Source organism: Tursiops truncatus, chromosome 12, assembly GCF_011762595.2.
Source record: "Tursiops truncatus isolate mTurTru1 chromosome 12, mTurTru1.mat.Y, whole genome shotgun sequence".
In the NCBI taxonomy this organism is placed as follows: domain Eukaryota; kingdom Metazoa; phylum Chordata; class Mammalia; order Artiodactyla; family Delphinidae; genus Tursiops; species Tursiops truncatus.
Genome location: NC_047045.1, coordinates 71,519,452 through 71,535,051, shown reverse-complemented (window position 1 = coordinate 71,535,051; position 15,600 = coordinate 71,519,452). Strand labels below are relative to the sequence as shown.

Sequence of the window (15,600 nt, the reverse complement as noted above, 5' to 3'; positions counted from 1 at the left end):
TTATTACCATCATTATTTGAGTCAACCAAGAAGGGGGAAAGTCAAATAGTTTTTATCACAATTAACTTGATAATTTATTAACTAGCAAATTTTTTTGTTGTTGTTTTGTTTTGTTTTGTTTTGTTGGCGGTACGCAGGCCTCTCACTGTTGTGGCCTCTCCCATTGCGGGGCACAGGCTCCGGACGCGCAGGCTCATCGGCCATGGCTCACGGGCCCAGCCGCTCTGCGGCATGTGGGATCTTCCCGGACCGAGGCATGAACCCGTGTCCCCCGCATCAGCAGGCGGACTCTCAACCACTGCGCCACCAGGGAAGCCCTTAACTAGAAAATTTTAATGGGTAATGAACAGGTTGGATTAGGAATAGTGAGAAAAATAAAATTCCATGCTGCAATCAAATAAAATAATACCATGCCAGTGATTTAGGGAAAGGCCAATAAGAAAATGTGGTCCCCCAAAACATATTACTAAAAAAAGCAAGTCAATCAACATGCCCTACCAAGAACTGCAAGATTCTAAATTTGGGGCAATTTAATCAGTCAGTTACCAAAACACAAAACTGGTGGTTAACACAAACTAGACTTTACTTATTATAATTAAGAGTGTCTTTTCAATCTGTTATATAAACATGACCCTACTTCCTTGTTTACAAAATAAGAATCTTAGCCTCCTCTGTTGAAAATTGAGAATATATAACTAAGTAAGCTTTTATGTAATAATTAAATTGATGAAACTATTATATTAATTGATTATTTAAAAGGAATAACGTATATTAGCAGACTTAAAACTATATACACAAATTAAAAACTATATACATATATTATGTACATGTCTGATACGTATACATATACATATAGAGAGATTTGTTATTTAATGAATCTAAGAAAGTGATGCATGATAGAAATCTAATATTTTTCAGTAAAAGTAGTCATGAAACAGGGCTTCCCTGGTGGCGCAGTGGTTGAAAGTCTGCCAGCCGATGCAGGGGACACGGGTTCGTGCCCCGGTCAGGGAAGATCCCACGTGCTGCGGAGCAGCTGGGCCGGTGAGCCATGGCCGCTGAGCCTGCGCGTCCAGAGCCTGTGCTCCACAACGGGAGAAGCCACAACAGTGAGAGGCCCGCGTACCGGCGGGGCGGGGAGGGAAGGGGGAAGACCGCAGGAAAACTTTTTAGGAATGCAAGTGCATGTATCATGAAGCTAAAACATTACCTTAGATTAAAAACAAATTCATGGACTTCCCTGGTGGTGCAGTGGTTAAGAATCCGCCTGCCAATGCAGGGGACACGGGTTCGATCCCTGGTCCGGGGAGACCCCACATGCCGCGGAGCGACTAAGCCCGTGAGCCACAACTACTGAAGCCCGCGTGCCTAGAGCCCGTGCCCCGCAACAAGAGAAGCCACCGCAATGAGAAGCCTGCGCACCGCAGTGAAGAGTAGCCCCCGCTCACCACAACTAGAGAAAGCCCGCGTGCAGCAACGAAGACCCAATGCAGCCAAAAATAAATACATAAATAAATAAATTAAAAAACAAAAAAACCCCAAATTCATGACTATTGTTTTTCACGCACTTTTATTATAAAGATTAATTTTTATTTTAATGTGATAAAGATTATAATAAATGCCAGTGACTTCAGTTTTTACTGATACCAGGAGACCAAGTTAATTTAAGCTTATGTGCTGACATTATTAAGGCAGAAGGTTATACCAAAAATAATTTATAATACATATAGTTGAGATCACATGGAAAACATTAAAACTCCGTGAACACTAATAAGGTTATATAAGAATGGCATATTAAATTGAGACTGATAAGGTACTTTAAAATGGACAAGTTAAGCCAAAAAAAGGGGGTGACTGAAACCAATATAACAGAAATACACAGATGATAACGTTGCATTCCTCAGTGTGTCACTAAATGGAGCTGCATTCTGAATCCCTATACTGGACTTAGACACAGATATACTTATCCTACTCAAAGCGTTACTGGGAACACAATAATTTTTATACTTGCTTGAAGGACTTTAAAAAAATGTATAACATGCTAAGTTTTAGGGAGTGATACGTATATCCTATTCACTATCCTTAGCAGCAGTTTTTCAAATACTATGTAGTCAACAAGCTCCATATTAGGAAGATTTACTATCACCAATTTTCTTTAGCAAAAGAACATGCACAGCCTCCTATGTTGAAATTAATCATCCATAAGCAAGGGCATAATACACAGATGATTACAACTTTACAGTTTAATCCATAGAAAGAAATATGAACCAATAAGCTCTTCTACGTGCCTATACCACCATTGATCAGCCCGACATGACAGGAAATATGTCATCATTTTTATAGTTTCAGCAAAATCACACTATCTTGCACCTAATAAGTACTCAATAAATATTTGTTAAATGGACAAATGAACTATAAAAATTTGTGAGGATTTATTACGTTAATTAACAATCAGATATTCCTTTTTTTTAAAACATCTTTATTGGAGCATAATTGCTTTACAATGTTGTGTTAGTTTCTGCTGTACAAAAAAGTGAATCAGCTATATGTATACATATATCTCCATATGCCATCCCAGCTTGCATCTCCCTCCCACCATCCCTATCCAGTTATCTTTCAAAGCCAAGAAAGGTCACACACACCATTATCTTACTTGAAACTCTAATGGCTTCCTACCTTCTACCATAATGCTTCTGAAGCAATATTTAGTGACACACTGTGGTACACATGTCTGAGAGAGGGGGTTATAGATGTAAAGTGTGCTGGATTTGGTCAACTGATATTCAGCAGCCTCTCCCATATCTTCCTACATGCCTTCTTGTACTGCAGATGCTAGAAAGCTAAAACCTACATTTACCAGACACTCCTACAACTGGAATTCTAGATGAAATTAAGTTTCTACTAACTGAATGTGCTTAAGATTTATAAGCAAAAGTGAGGCAGAGACCATCTTCCTGCTGTTTCCGCTGACAAGAATGTTCATGAAAACCTGAGAGGTAAGAGGCACTAAGACATAGCAGTGGGGACCAGATACAGCATTCCCAGATCTACTCCTTAGATGCACATGGTGAGACGCAGTTGTATGGCAGGAATATTAAGTTCTAAAACTCAATAGTTCTAGCACACTTCCAAACATTTTATAAACAGCTATATCCTTGAATTAAATCCCTTTATGCTAAAAATATCTACAGTGCTTTCTGTTCCTGTGTTGAACCCAGCAAAGAAATATACCATATCTGCTACTTATCTATGACAGTTTATAGGAACCAAAAAAATACCCACTTATAATGTATCTTGTTCAGACAACATTATTCATTTAATGTTTTAAAGTTGGAAAAAGGTTAAGAATAACTTTCTTATAATCGCATAAAACGCTTTTCAAGAAGTAGACCTTGTCCTTGTTTCCAAAATTATCCTATCATTGTTAGACACCTAACAATGTCTAACAAGATACAGTTCCCAAAACACGTGAGACTGCTTTATGACTTAGTACATCTGAACATAATGGAAATTCCCTTTCCCCTTCGTCAGTGTAGGAAATTACTACTAACTCTATAAATCTGTTCATATGGGCTCCTTTGCAATGCTTTATCTAAAATTTCACAAACATGGTGATATGTCCTTTTTCTGGTCAATCTTCAAAATTTCATAAGGAAATTTCACTACATTTATATCACGTTTTCCATTGCATTGTAATTCGTCATTTCATCTACCTTAGACAATTATAACTTCCATATCTTTCTGGAATTGATGACAGTATTTGCATGAACCAGAATCCTAATCAATGTTTATCAAGTGAACTAATGCAAAAGAAAATAAAAAAGCAAATATTAGATACTTTTCTTAAATTAATTGTACCTTACACTGTTATTAGATGAAAATTTAAGTTTGCATCAATGAACATGGAAATATATTAAAACAGCAGTCAGGTGAAAGCAATTTATAAATCTGTTCAAAGGATTTCCTTTTTATTTGTAGTCCCACATATCTCTTCTGATAAACTGTCACAGCTACTTTAGAAAAATCTTCATCACATCTATAACACAGCAGTACAATGTAATAAATATTTCAAAAAATAAGCTTCAGAGATTTTCAAAGGTCATTTTACATTTGTATTGATTTACTATATGCTTTATCAATTACATCTCAATTTTTACAAAACATTTAAGAACTTTTGGAAATATGCCAAATAAATCATGGTATTAACCTTCCTTGTGAAATGAGACCTTACTGTAACATCATCAATGGCTATCAAAAAAACTGAGTATCAGTAAGTAAAACAGTAAATATCAAATAGGAAAACAGTATATGTCAACTACAGAAATAATAAATAACATCTGAAAAAAAAACCAAACAAACTGTTCCTTGTTGTATGGGGGGTTTCTTTAAGTTCTGTTTTCAATGATATTATCTTGAGGAATGAAGATGAGAGTGTTTTTATATAACAAATGCTATGATAAACAAAAGCAATCTGGTACTCATCAGCAACTGTTAGCTATACTTTTTTTCCATTTCTATATTAGATTGCTCTTTACTGTTTGGATAGGTATACTCTATATATCTTCCAGTCTATGGCTTTATTATTAAAGAAGTTTCTCTCTCTCTCTGTGTATATATATACACACACACATAAATATTACCCTATTTGTACATTTATGCAAACTTACTATCTCAGTCATTTTTTATTAGTTTTTATTATGTTTGTCTCCTTTAAAATTTACTCTTTCCATAAGTCATATTAACAGCCTGGAACAACATATTCTTCCATATTTTTTCTCCGTGTTCATTAAATACACATAAGACAACATAAATTTGGGGTGGGGAGGGAGTCATTGTTTTTAAAAAGAGTACTGTACAAATTATTCTGAATCTTGTGTTCTTATGCATCAGCACCTGGTGGATGGGGTTTGTCTTTTAACTTTATGGTAAGTGTGCTTGTTGTACAGAACTTTTAATCCTTTCCTTTTTAGCTTGTGAGTTTTTTCGTATGCTATTTAAGCACACCTGGCTCAGGTCTTACAGATATTCCCTGTGTCACTTTCTTACAAGTTTTAATTTTTCTGTGTTCATTTCGCATTTAAGTCTTTAACTGGCTTGCAATTTACTTATGAGGTAGGGACCACTTTTCCTTATTTAGATAAGAGTTGTCACAGCATCTTTTGTTTATTGCATTCTTTTTGTTTGTAATGCCACCTCTGTCATATATCAAGTGTGTGTGATCTCGCTCTATTCATATATGTGTTTCTGGAGTCCATTTATTGTGTTTTCATTCATTTCTCTTTCTCTTGTAATCACTGTACCATTTTAATTTCTATACCTTTATAATAATTTTTGATATTTAATAAAATAAGCCCCATCATCTTTTTCAAAACTGTCCTGGTTGCTCTGAGCCTTTCTTTTTTCCAAATGAATTTTAGATCAGCTTATTTCCAAATGAATTTTAGATCAGCTTATTAAGTTCAATGAACAATGGTGTTAAAATTTAGATTGAAATACTACGGAATTTATAGATTTGGAGAGGAGTGACATTTTAAAACTTGAGTATTCCTTCCTCTGAAGCTCTCCATTTGTTTAAATCTTCTTTTATTCCTTCAATAAAGCTTTAATACTTTCTCCACACAGATCGTATACATTTTTGCTAGTGTTATTTCTAGGAACACTGTAACCTTTGTTGCACGATCTGTGCTTTTTTTCCCTTTTCCTTCCATTTACTTTCAAACTTTGTGTAATTATGCTTTATGTATATCTTTTATAAACAGTTTAATAGATGTATTTTGTTGTTTTTTAATCCAATCTCAAAATCTCAGTAGATGATTTTAGTATATTTACAATGATTTTCATTACTGATATAGTTGAACAAAGTTTTTAACCTTATTTCAACATCCTTTTTCTTTCTATCATTTTATCTCTTTTCCTGACCCTTATTTATTTTCTTCATTTCCTTCTCTAATGGTTTTAATATTATATATTTTCTATCTTAGCAGTTACTCTTACACTTCTAAGACACATCTAACTTTACAGCTTCCTAACAAAGTCTGAAAGAATGAGTATTGCGGGGGGCTTAGTGTCAGATAAATGTTATAGTTTTTGAGTTCTTTCATAGCTGACAATGTTAGAATATAGCTCAAAAAGGTATTTCTAATTTTATTGGTTATGTCAGAAGTTAGACCTTTCAACCTAAAGATATTTTAGCTCCACAAAACTTTCTTCACTTGTGCCTTTGATCACTACTTCTCTCCCCATTGTTCTGTTTTCTCTCGTCTTCTCCACCCAAAAGATCCCTGCAATTCTTGGGCTGAAATCTCCATCTTCTGCCTTTATCTTATCACTGTCTCTATCATATTCACCCCATTGCTCTAAAGTATTTTTATTTTTAAGCAAATTACAATAAATAAATTTTAACTTTAAGTTAGACTAAAGAGAAGGATAGATAAAAATCAACAAGTTAGGTATCAATAAGAGGTAAGAATAAAATTAATAAATCCACAAACTACTTCATTTGGAAGACAGTGAAACAGAACAACTTCTGATAAATCATATTAGAAATATGTTAATACAAAGTGAGAAAGGGAATATAGAAAATACAGAAGTAAATTTAAGTACACAAGAATACAGTGGGATATAAGCCTCTCATCTTAATGAAATTCATCATACTCTGAATCATGAAATTTATTCAAGAGGAAAACAAAAAGGATCAATAACCATAAATGAAACTGAATATATTTAAAGTATGTACAAAAAAATTTCTAGCCCTAAAAAGTTTAAGTATACTCTGAAAATATTCAGAAAATAGATAATTCCTCTATTAATTTCTCTGACCTAGAACAGGAAGGAAGACAGAAAGGTTACTCAATTCTTTAATGAGGGAAGGATGCCCTGATACCAAAATTGGAATATAACATTTTCCTGTTATTGTCAATCTCACGAACAGAAGTAAAAACCCTGAAGAATATATTAACAATCATTTTTAACAATATAAAATAATTTTCAACTTTATTCAAAAAATTTCACAGGCATACAAGAATGCTTAGTGTTAGGAAATCTATTAATGTCATAGATTAAATCAATATGGAAAAGGGAAGTGAAAAATCACATGATAATCTAAAAAGATGTTATAAAGGCATTCAATTAAAATTTAACTTCCATAATTGACCACCAACTCATAGGGGGGAAAATTCTATCTTAAATCTACATCCTATATTATGCTTAACAGTAAAACCCTAGAAGCAGTATTATTAAAATTATTACAAAGAAAAAGATACTTGCTATCAACAATATCATTGAACACTGTTCTGGAAATTCTTGCTAATACGGTAAGGCAGGAAAATGAAAAATAAAATTTTCACTTTCATTTTGAAAATCCCTGCCAAATTATTACAGATGGAAGTCTGCTGTACCTCACAGGTATGCTGATTTAGGAAAAAGAAATACACTGCTCAAAGCTCTATTCTCCCATCTCACTCTTTTTACAAAAAAAGAAAAAATTTAAAAGCTCTGCTATGAGCCAAAGACCAAATAGCACTCCAAGGGTAATCAAACAACCTAGCCAGTTTTGGATTAGTGAGAGGAATAAAGATTATATATAAAGTTAGTTGGAGCAAATACTCTTGTTGTTTTTTCTGTTTGAAGCCTCTCCTTCTTAGAACCTATCTCCCAGGTAATTAACACAGTCTGTGGAGGATCATGCCTTCTAGAAAAAAGAGATTCCCCTCTGTTTCTGCAACGGCAATGTGGTACCAATCAAACATTTTTTATTGAGCATTTACTAGATGTCAGGCATTGAGACTGCTGCTGAGAATAAAATAAGGAAAATACTTACCATTTATTTTATAATCGAGAAGATAATCAAGAAACCAAGGCAATAAGAGTAAGAATGGTATGTGCTATTTTAGGGAAAGAACACCATACTGTGGGGTAATACAAAACCTAGTCTTGGGAACTTACAGAAAAACCTGTAAAGGAAATGACAAGACTTCAAAGATGAACAGGCATTAGCCAGCCATGGAAAGAGAATCCTAAGTGTCTTCTGAGCAGGGAGATCAGCTCATACAAATAAGCAGGAGAGAGGATAGTTCATTAAAAAACTGAAAAGCCAGGGTGGCTGGACTATAATCATAAAGAGAGGGAGAAATATAGTGAAATAAAATTATGGTGACTAAAAAGAAGAGTCACAGATCTTGCAAGATCTTTTAGGGAATGCTAAATATTTAAGTTTCAACTTCATTTTGAAGGCAGTGAAAAGTACAGTGGACATTGGTTGTTTATCTACCTACCATGCACTCTTCAGTCCACTTCCCCTAATATTAGTTAGATGTTCATTAGGGTGCCTGTATCTTACCCAAGTTACCTGTATATTCATACTTTGGGAGACACTTAAACCATACTGAATTCCAGAGATAAGCCAAACCAGGCAGGGCAATTCCATGTACTTGCTGCCATTTTAAGTCAGATAATCCAAGTCTAAAGCCAATTAGATACATTCCCTCTATGAAGGTCAACTGATTTGGGATCTCAAATCCCAAATACCCTCCACAGCAGTACCTTGATTAGAATTGAATACTTAGGAGAAGATGTGTGTTTACCAGGGGGGTAGGACTCTTAGGGATCATCTTAGAATTCTGCCTCTAATAGTCTTCCCTTTACCCTCCAAAGATTCAATCCCTCCATTCACCCATCTCAATATTCCCAAAGTCTCAACCAATCACAACATTAATTCAAGTCCAAAATCTCAAAATCTCAGCTCAAAAATTCCAAATCTCATCATCTAAATTTGTTGCAGATGAGGGTCCTGCGTGTTACCATTCAGTATAGATAGATCTTGGGCAAAATTCCACTCCATCCGTGGACCTATGAAACTGAAGAGACAGATTATCTGCCCCCAACACTCCAAGCATTCAATGGTTGGACAGGCATAGGATGACAATTGTAGAAATTCCTGTTCAAAATGAAAAAAAGTGGAAGGTAAAAAGGACTCCATAACAGTTTTGAAATCCAGGTGGGCAAATGTTGGATTTGTCTTAATTAGCTTCAAGCCTCTGTGGCTCTCAGTTCTGCCCTGCTAATCATCCTTTTTCATGAAAGACAGCAACTGTTTACAGCTGAGTACTTTTATGGGCCTGATTCCGGATGCAGCCTCCTTTCACATTGTACTCTGTTTCTTTAAGTCCCAGGTGGCAACGTTTCTGCTGTACAACTTTCTCAAGAAACTTGTGGGTCTTGAACACATTTCACTGGGTCTTCTGCATTAGCAAAAGTCACACCCACAAATCTTTTGGAGATAACACCTTCTCTATCTAGGCTGCTGCTGAGAGGCCTGAGGGATGATACTCAAACTTCCTACAGGCTATCTGGTTGAGAAGATCTGTAGATCTTCTGTAGAAGATCTGTAAGATTCTCAATATCTTAAAAGAGCCCTTTATGTGATTAAATACTTTGACCTTTTGGTCTATAGAAGATTTTTAGTGAAAAGTTGTTCAGCCACACCCTCTTGGTTTTCCCTATGCCACACTTTCAGAAGCAATCTCCCTTTTGCCATATAGATCAGGGTAAGAATTTCCCAAATCATCAAGTCCTGGTTCATTTAATGATTCTTCCATCAATTTATTTCTCTCCTCTTGTATTTTACTATAAAGCAGCAAGAAAAAGTCAGATCACACCTCCAAGCCTTTCCTTGGAAATCTCCTCAGCTAAATATACAAGTTAACACGTATACATTGTGCAAGAGACACTTCTTTTAAGCTTCCTGCCACTATATAACAAGGAACTTCCTCCAGTTTCCAAAATCATGTTCCTCTCTTCCTTCTGAGCTCTCTCTGGCAGCAGTCTCCAAGTCCAGAGTCCTGCAAACAGCCTGTCAAAACAATTTAGGTCTCTCTATCATGTTTCCTCTGCTCACTGCCCAATTCCAAAGTGATTTCTACATCTGTAGGTATTTGTTACAGGTATCTCCTCCTTCCATATCTTTTTATACCTGAGTACATTATAAAGCCCTTGTGCAACTAGGCCAGTCTCTTTGACTGTCTCTAATTCCCTTATCAGGATTTCTTAGTTATTAATTTACTCTAGGAAGTTATCCAACATTTCCTGACTTTCACAGTCTCAAGGCCATCAAATCAAAAGTTTTTTCTCTGAACCCTGAGAATGTTTGTTTCCTTTTTAAATTTTGTCTCAGTATGTGGTTCTCTACACTTAAAATTTCCAAGGTGACTCATCATTTCCATATCAACAAGCAACTATTTTCTGTGGATTAGAATTAGTCTGGAGTAGTAGACCCCTCTGCCTGCCTCCCTAACAAGCCTGGATATCATTCCATTCCTTTGTTCCAGTCCTGAATTTCCTCTCACCAAATCGTTCTCATTTCTAATGCTTGTATACTTTTCATTAACCTGCTTTCAAAGAAAAATATTTTGCCATTACCACAAAAACTGTAATTCTAGGTGTAGAATCTGTTCCAAGATTATGATTTTTTTCTTGTTAAATACGTGAATGAATTAATTCAAAAGCGTTGGAAGACCTGTGTAGACTTTTTGAGGGCCGATATCTAGCTAAATTCTCTTTTACAGCGACGCCCTGTTCTTGTGCAGACTAAGCAAATTGTAAGCCTCACAAATATGCAAAACACAGTATTTAGGTTAGTATCATAATAAGAATATAATGCGACAAATTAAGTTTTTGTTTCTACATTATTTTATCTATGCTACTAAGAAAATCTGATGCTACGGCAGCACTCAGTTCCTGAAGTACCTTATAAGAACCAACTCTCCCAACTGCTCTGTTGTTATCTGAATGGATTACTCCTTTTATCAGGTTTTCTTTTTCCCCTTTAGAGGACTTTGGACACTGATGCTCCATTGATAATTATTAAGATGAAATTTTGATTATTAATGGATTATTAATCCATATAATACTGTATTTTCCTAACCATTAGTTTAGAATACATGCATGCTTATTTTATTCCCTAAACCAATAGATGTATCTATCATCAAATGAAAAAGCTTAAGTCAGAGTAAATACACTGTAACTCAGAGTGTTAGAGTAAAAGAAAACATACCTTTAAAAGAAATGTATTGGTTTCAATATACAGACTCAGCAATTCAGGGGTCTAATATATTTATGGAGAAAAGATTCTATCTTCTGAAATTTCACTTAGGGAATAGTAAGTCCTAAATAGGAAAGCCCAGATATATAGTTTATTCTTATTTAAAAACTGTTATGCAAAAATTTAACATGGATAAGAATATTGGTCATGCTAATTCAAGGTGATGAAGAAAGACTAGCTGACAGTTGTAGTTGCTTTTAAACCCACAACTTCCTCCAATTAAACTTCCTCTAAAGGAAAAAAAAAAACATAGAAGCTAAATGGAACATATTCTGATAAGGCAACTGCCAGATAGAATTTTACGTGTCAAATTCACAGTTTCTACCAAAACCAACACACAAAGCAGTGAAGTAACGTCTAAATTCATGTAGTTAAACCAAGACCTGAGACTACAATTTCTATATTTTTTTCTTAAATACCATAAAAGTGAAATTCTGTCAAAATATCCGTATCACATGGTTGCATAACAGTGTGGACACTACTGAACCGTGCACTTAAAAATGGTTAAGAGAGTAAACTTTATGTTACGTATATTATAGCACAATTTTTTTAAAACCAGAAAAAAATCTACATTATGAAAAAATACAGTTTAAATCATTACAATTTCTATTTATGTGAATTTCTACTAAAATAAGAGAATTTAACTAGTTATTAAAATAAGACAATATTACAATAAAATCTCTGAATTATTTAACACTTGTTCAGAATGTAATAAAACTGGCTTATAAAATTTTCATATTTCTCCTCCCTTTCCTAGTTTCGGAAATAAAAATGCAAATAGCATAAAAATGAAATAGAGTAACTTAACTATTAAGTTAGCCCAAATCCACTGTGGAATGAGGGGAAAACTAACTAGGCTACTGCTTATTGTACTTCAATGTCAACAATAAAAATAAGCTGTGTGGTAGTTATTACAAGTATTCACAAAGATTCTAGCTCTTTTCCTTCTTGGTTAGATGAGTAAAACTAGGGATGGCCATGGGACTTGCTCTGGGCCAAGAAATGAGAGTGGAAGAGATAGTATCACTTCCAGGCAGAAGCTTTAAGAGCCAAAACATGCTTCACCATATTCTTTTTCTGTCTGCTTCAGTGACTGGTAATATTGTAAAGACTGGCTGTTCCTCAGCCAGGATTCTGGAATAAAACTGATAATGAAAAGGAAGAGAGTTCCAGCAAATCCACAAAGAACATACAGCATAAGTAAAAATAAACTGTTGCTCTTTTAAGTCTTTCAGATTTTGAGTATTCTGTTACCACAGCGTAACACCAGACTATCCTGATACAGATATAAAAACTGCATGCAAGGCAGCTGTGTAAAGAAAAGAATGGATTTCTACAAATGAGAGAGATGGAAGGATGGGCAGGAAGTGACAGGCTTCTATCCCTCCCCTGCCTGGGGCAGCTGCTCCAACAGAAGGCTTCCATCAGAGTACTGATTACAGGGCATTAGGAAAAGTCGTGAATGACAGAGAGCTCAGGGTGAGGGGCAGAATAAGCCTTGCCACCATAGGCAGGTTGCTAGAGCTGGAGGAAAGCCTCTACTATGCCTTCCCCTCCCAACCTGTAACCAGGTGCTGAGGAAAAGTAGGCTCCGCCCAAATGCCACCTCTCTCCTTCTTGCCATTTGAGGAAATCTGAACTTTAGTCTTGAGAGAATACAACAAGGTTCATCCGTGAGGCGTCAGGCCCATTTCTTAGCATGCAAGTACAAAAGCTGCCATACAGGTTTGTAGCCATCCTAGAGGATTTCATCCAGAGAAGATATTCAAGGACCAAGTTACTCATGCTACAGTTTCTTGTTTCTTGTGGTCCTAATAAAGGCCGAGGAGGAGCTCAACTTTGAACAGAATCAACTAGTTTCTGCTGGTGAGGTGGGTAAAGTGTATTACAGAACTCAAAACTGGGAACTCCATCAGTTCAGTTCATTTGTAACTTTTAGGATCACCTCATACAATTGTACAGGCTGTGGCCTGAATAACAGCACCCAACCAAGGAGGGGAGTGGTGGACTCTGAAGCTGCATCCACCAAGAAGGGCTACTTTTTTGTATTTCACACAAAGGTGCCTTCTGTTTGTCAAGATATGGGCCTACAGGTACCTTAGAGACTAGCTTACTGTTCCTTATCCACATTTATCAGAATTTCTTGGAGACCATCCTTAGGGGTACTCTAGAGGAGACTTACTATGTACCAGACAATCATGGGACTGACCACTCTGGAACTCCTTGAGGTATGATCCTTCCTGAAGATTACCATGATGACCTGCAGTGTATGTTTGTGAACTTGGACCACATAGTGCCACATTCCTGTGTCTCAATGAGGAATATGGGCACGCCACTGGAGAATATTCTTCTACTAGAATTCTACATCCTGGAAGAAACCCTTCAGTGGATGGTGGTTTAAGAGAACTTCTACAGCACTACACCAATCAAATGACATCACTCTGATGTGCTAGAGCACAGGTTTTCTTAACTTTGACACTTGATATTTTGGACCAGACAATTCTTTGTTACGGAATGGGGGGCTGTCTTGCGATTTGTAACATATTTGACAGTAGCCCTGTTTTTATCTACTAGATGCCATTAGCACTGCTCGCCCACCCCCAACTCCCAACTGTATAAAAAAATGTCTCCAGACATTGTCAAATGCCCTCTGGCGGGTAAAAATGCACCAGGTTGACAACAACTCTGCTAGATCTACACTTCCATTTCCAGTATGAGACTGACGGCAAGAAGATAGGTACTGGGACTAAGATGCCCACCACTATTTCCACCAGCCCTATGGCATTTGAGGCTGATGGAGGGCTCCCCTTGAGATCCCACTGGCAAACAGACAAAGAAACTCTGCCCAGCAAGTTGAGATAGCCTTACTCCCATCAGGCAGAAAAGAATGAACCTTGACTTTTTGCTTGCTTTTCCTCCCCTATCTCATCCCTCCCTCCTTCCATTAACCCCTCCTTCTACTTCTCCTAGAAGTAGAACCATGATTCCAAGCCACTTAGATGATTTATCTTCCCAGACAAGATGTAGCCCAATAGCAAACTCTGCTACTGACCCCCTGCCAGCTCTGGCCTGGCATACAATGTAGACATGCCCTGACGTTGGCCAGAAAAGTCTGGATTGCTATATTCCCAGCAGCCTCTTCAGCTTGCCTACTTTAGAAAGCCACTGTGGGCAGAAGCCCAGGCTCACAAACAGACTGATCAGTTTATACAACCTGAATGGATTGATATTTATCAAAACAGGGACATGGCCTGATCCTTGGACATGGATTGGGTAGTCTAATGCCTGCCTTCCCCCAGGCAAGGCCTGACACTAACTCCACTGCATTTAGATACTAGCTAGACTTCTTAACCTTAACACACAAACACACATCAAAAATATATCTCATAAGCAATGGGGGAGGGGGGGACTATATTCCTTACTCATAGTTCATGCCAAAGTTAGTTCCATATGAATCAAAGTTTAAGCATAAAAATGCAGCTATAAGAGCACTATGAAATATGGGAGAACGTTTAATAAAATTGGAGTGAAAATGGCCTTTCCAATCAAAGCACAAAACTCAGGTCATGTGAGAGATTTCTTTGATCAAGTCGTTCCACGTCTACAAATCTATCTTACAGATATACTTGCATAAGTGGACAAAGAAATATATGTAACATCACAGAGCATAATGAACAGCAGGCTGAAAATGATATGTGTCCACTTATATCAAATCCAGTCCTGGATATATCAAACATCCAGTCAATTGATGAAGTCTGACTGAATAAAATATGGCACTTCGATACAATGAAATATCATGCAGTTATGAAAATGACTAAAGAAGATTTAAATATACCAATATGAAACGACCTATCAGATATATTGCTAAGTGAACACAAGTTACAGAAAGAATATGTAATGCCTTCCCTTTTATGCAAATAAAATAGCTATATGGAGAGATTTCTGCTTATGTATACAGACTGTAAGTATTTCTAGAAGGACACAAAAGAAATTTATGTGGGTGCCTCTGGAGAGGAAGATGGGTCTGGAAAGGAAGGAAACTTGATTTTTATCGTACATGCTTTGAAGTTTTTGAATTAGTTTTTAGATTGTGCATAAAATCCATCACAGAAAAATGAAATTAAAGAATAAAATTCAAAGGAAAATTTCAAAAAAGAATAGCAAATAACATATATATATATAAAATAACTGAGAAAATTCTTACCTTTCTCTGCAAAATTTAAGTGAATGTAGTATGGCAGGTCTCTTTTGACGTAAATTCCATAAATGTAAGGTGTCATCAGCCAAGGCACTCACAAGAGCTCCCTTAAAAATAAAGTGTAATATATTTTATATAGAATACATTTACACACATTAATGCTACTAAAGAGCTACCAAAAAAATCTTCCCAAATTTCAAAACTCTCTGCCAGTAGATTTAGTTCTGAGAAACATTTGCCTCACCCAAATTCTAAACAGCAGATGTAAAAGAGTGTATCATGTGTATACGTATGTATAAAAATT

General features: G+C 36.1%; 1 protein-coding gene across 10 annotated transcripts in view; it reads right to left on the bottom strand.

Moving 5' to 3' along the window:
- Positions 1 to 15,600, bottom strand: part of STXBP5 (syntaxin binding protein 5) — a 165,767-nt gene that overhangs the window by 120,222 nt on the left and 29,945 nt on the right. For all 10 annotated transcript variants that reach the window (XR_002179675.3, XM_019951508.3, XM_019951509.3 and 7 more), the window contains one exon: positions 15,303 to 15,403. Coding sequence is in view for 7 of the 10 variants with exons in the window: in XM_019951508.3 (XP_019807067.1) it covers positions 15,303 to 15,403 (101 nt within the window). In the remaining 3 variants the exon portion in view is untranslated. The remainder of the gene's footprint in view (positions 1 to 15,302; positions 15,404 to 15,600) is intronic.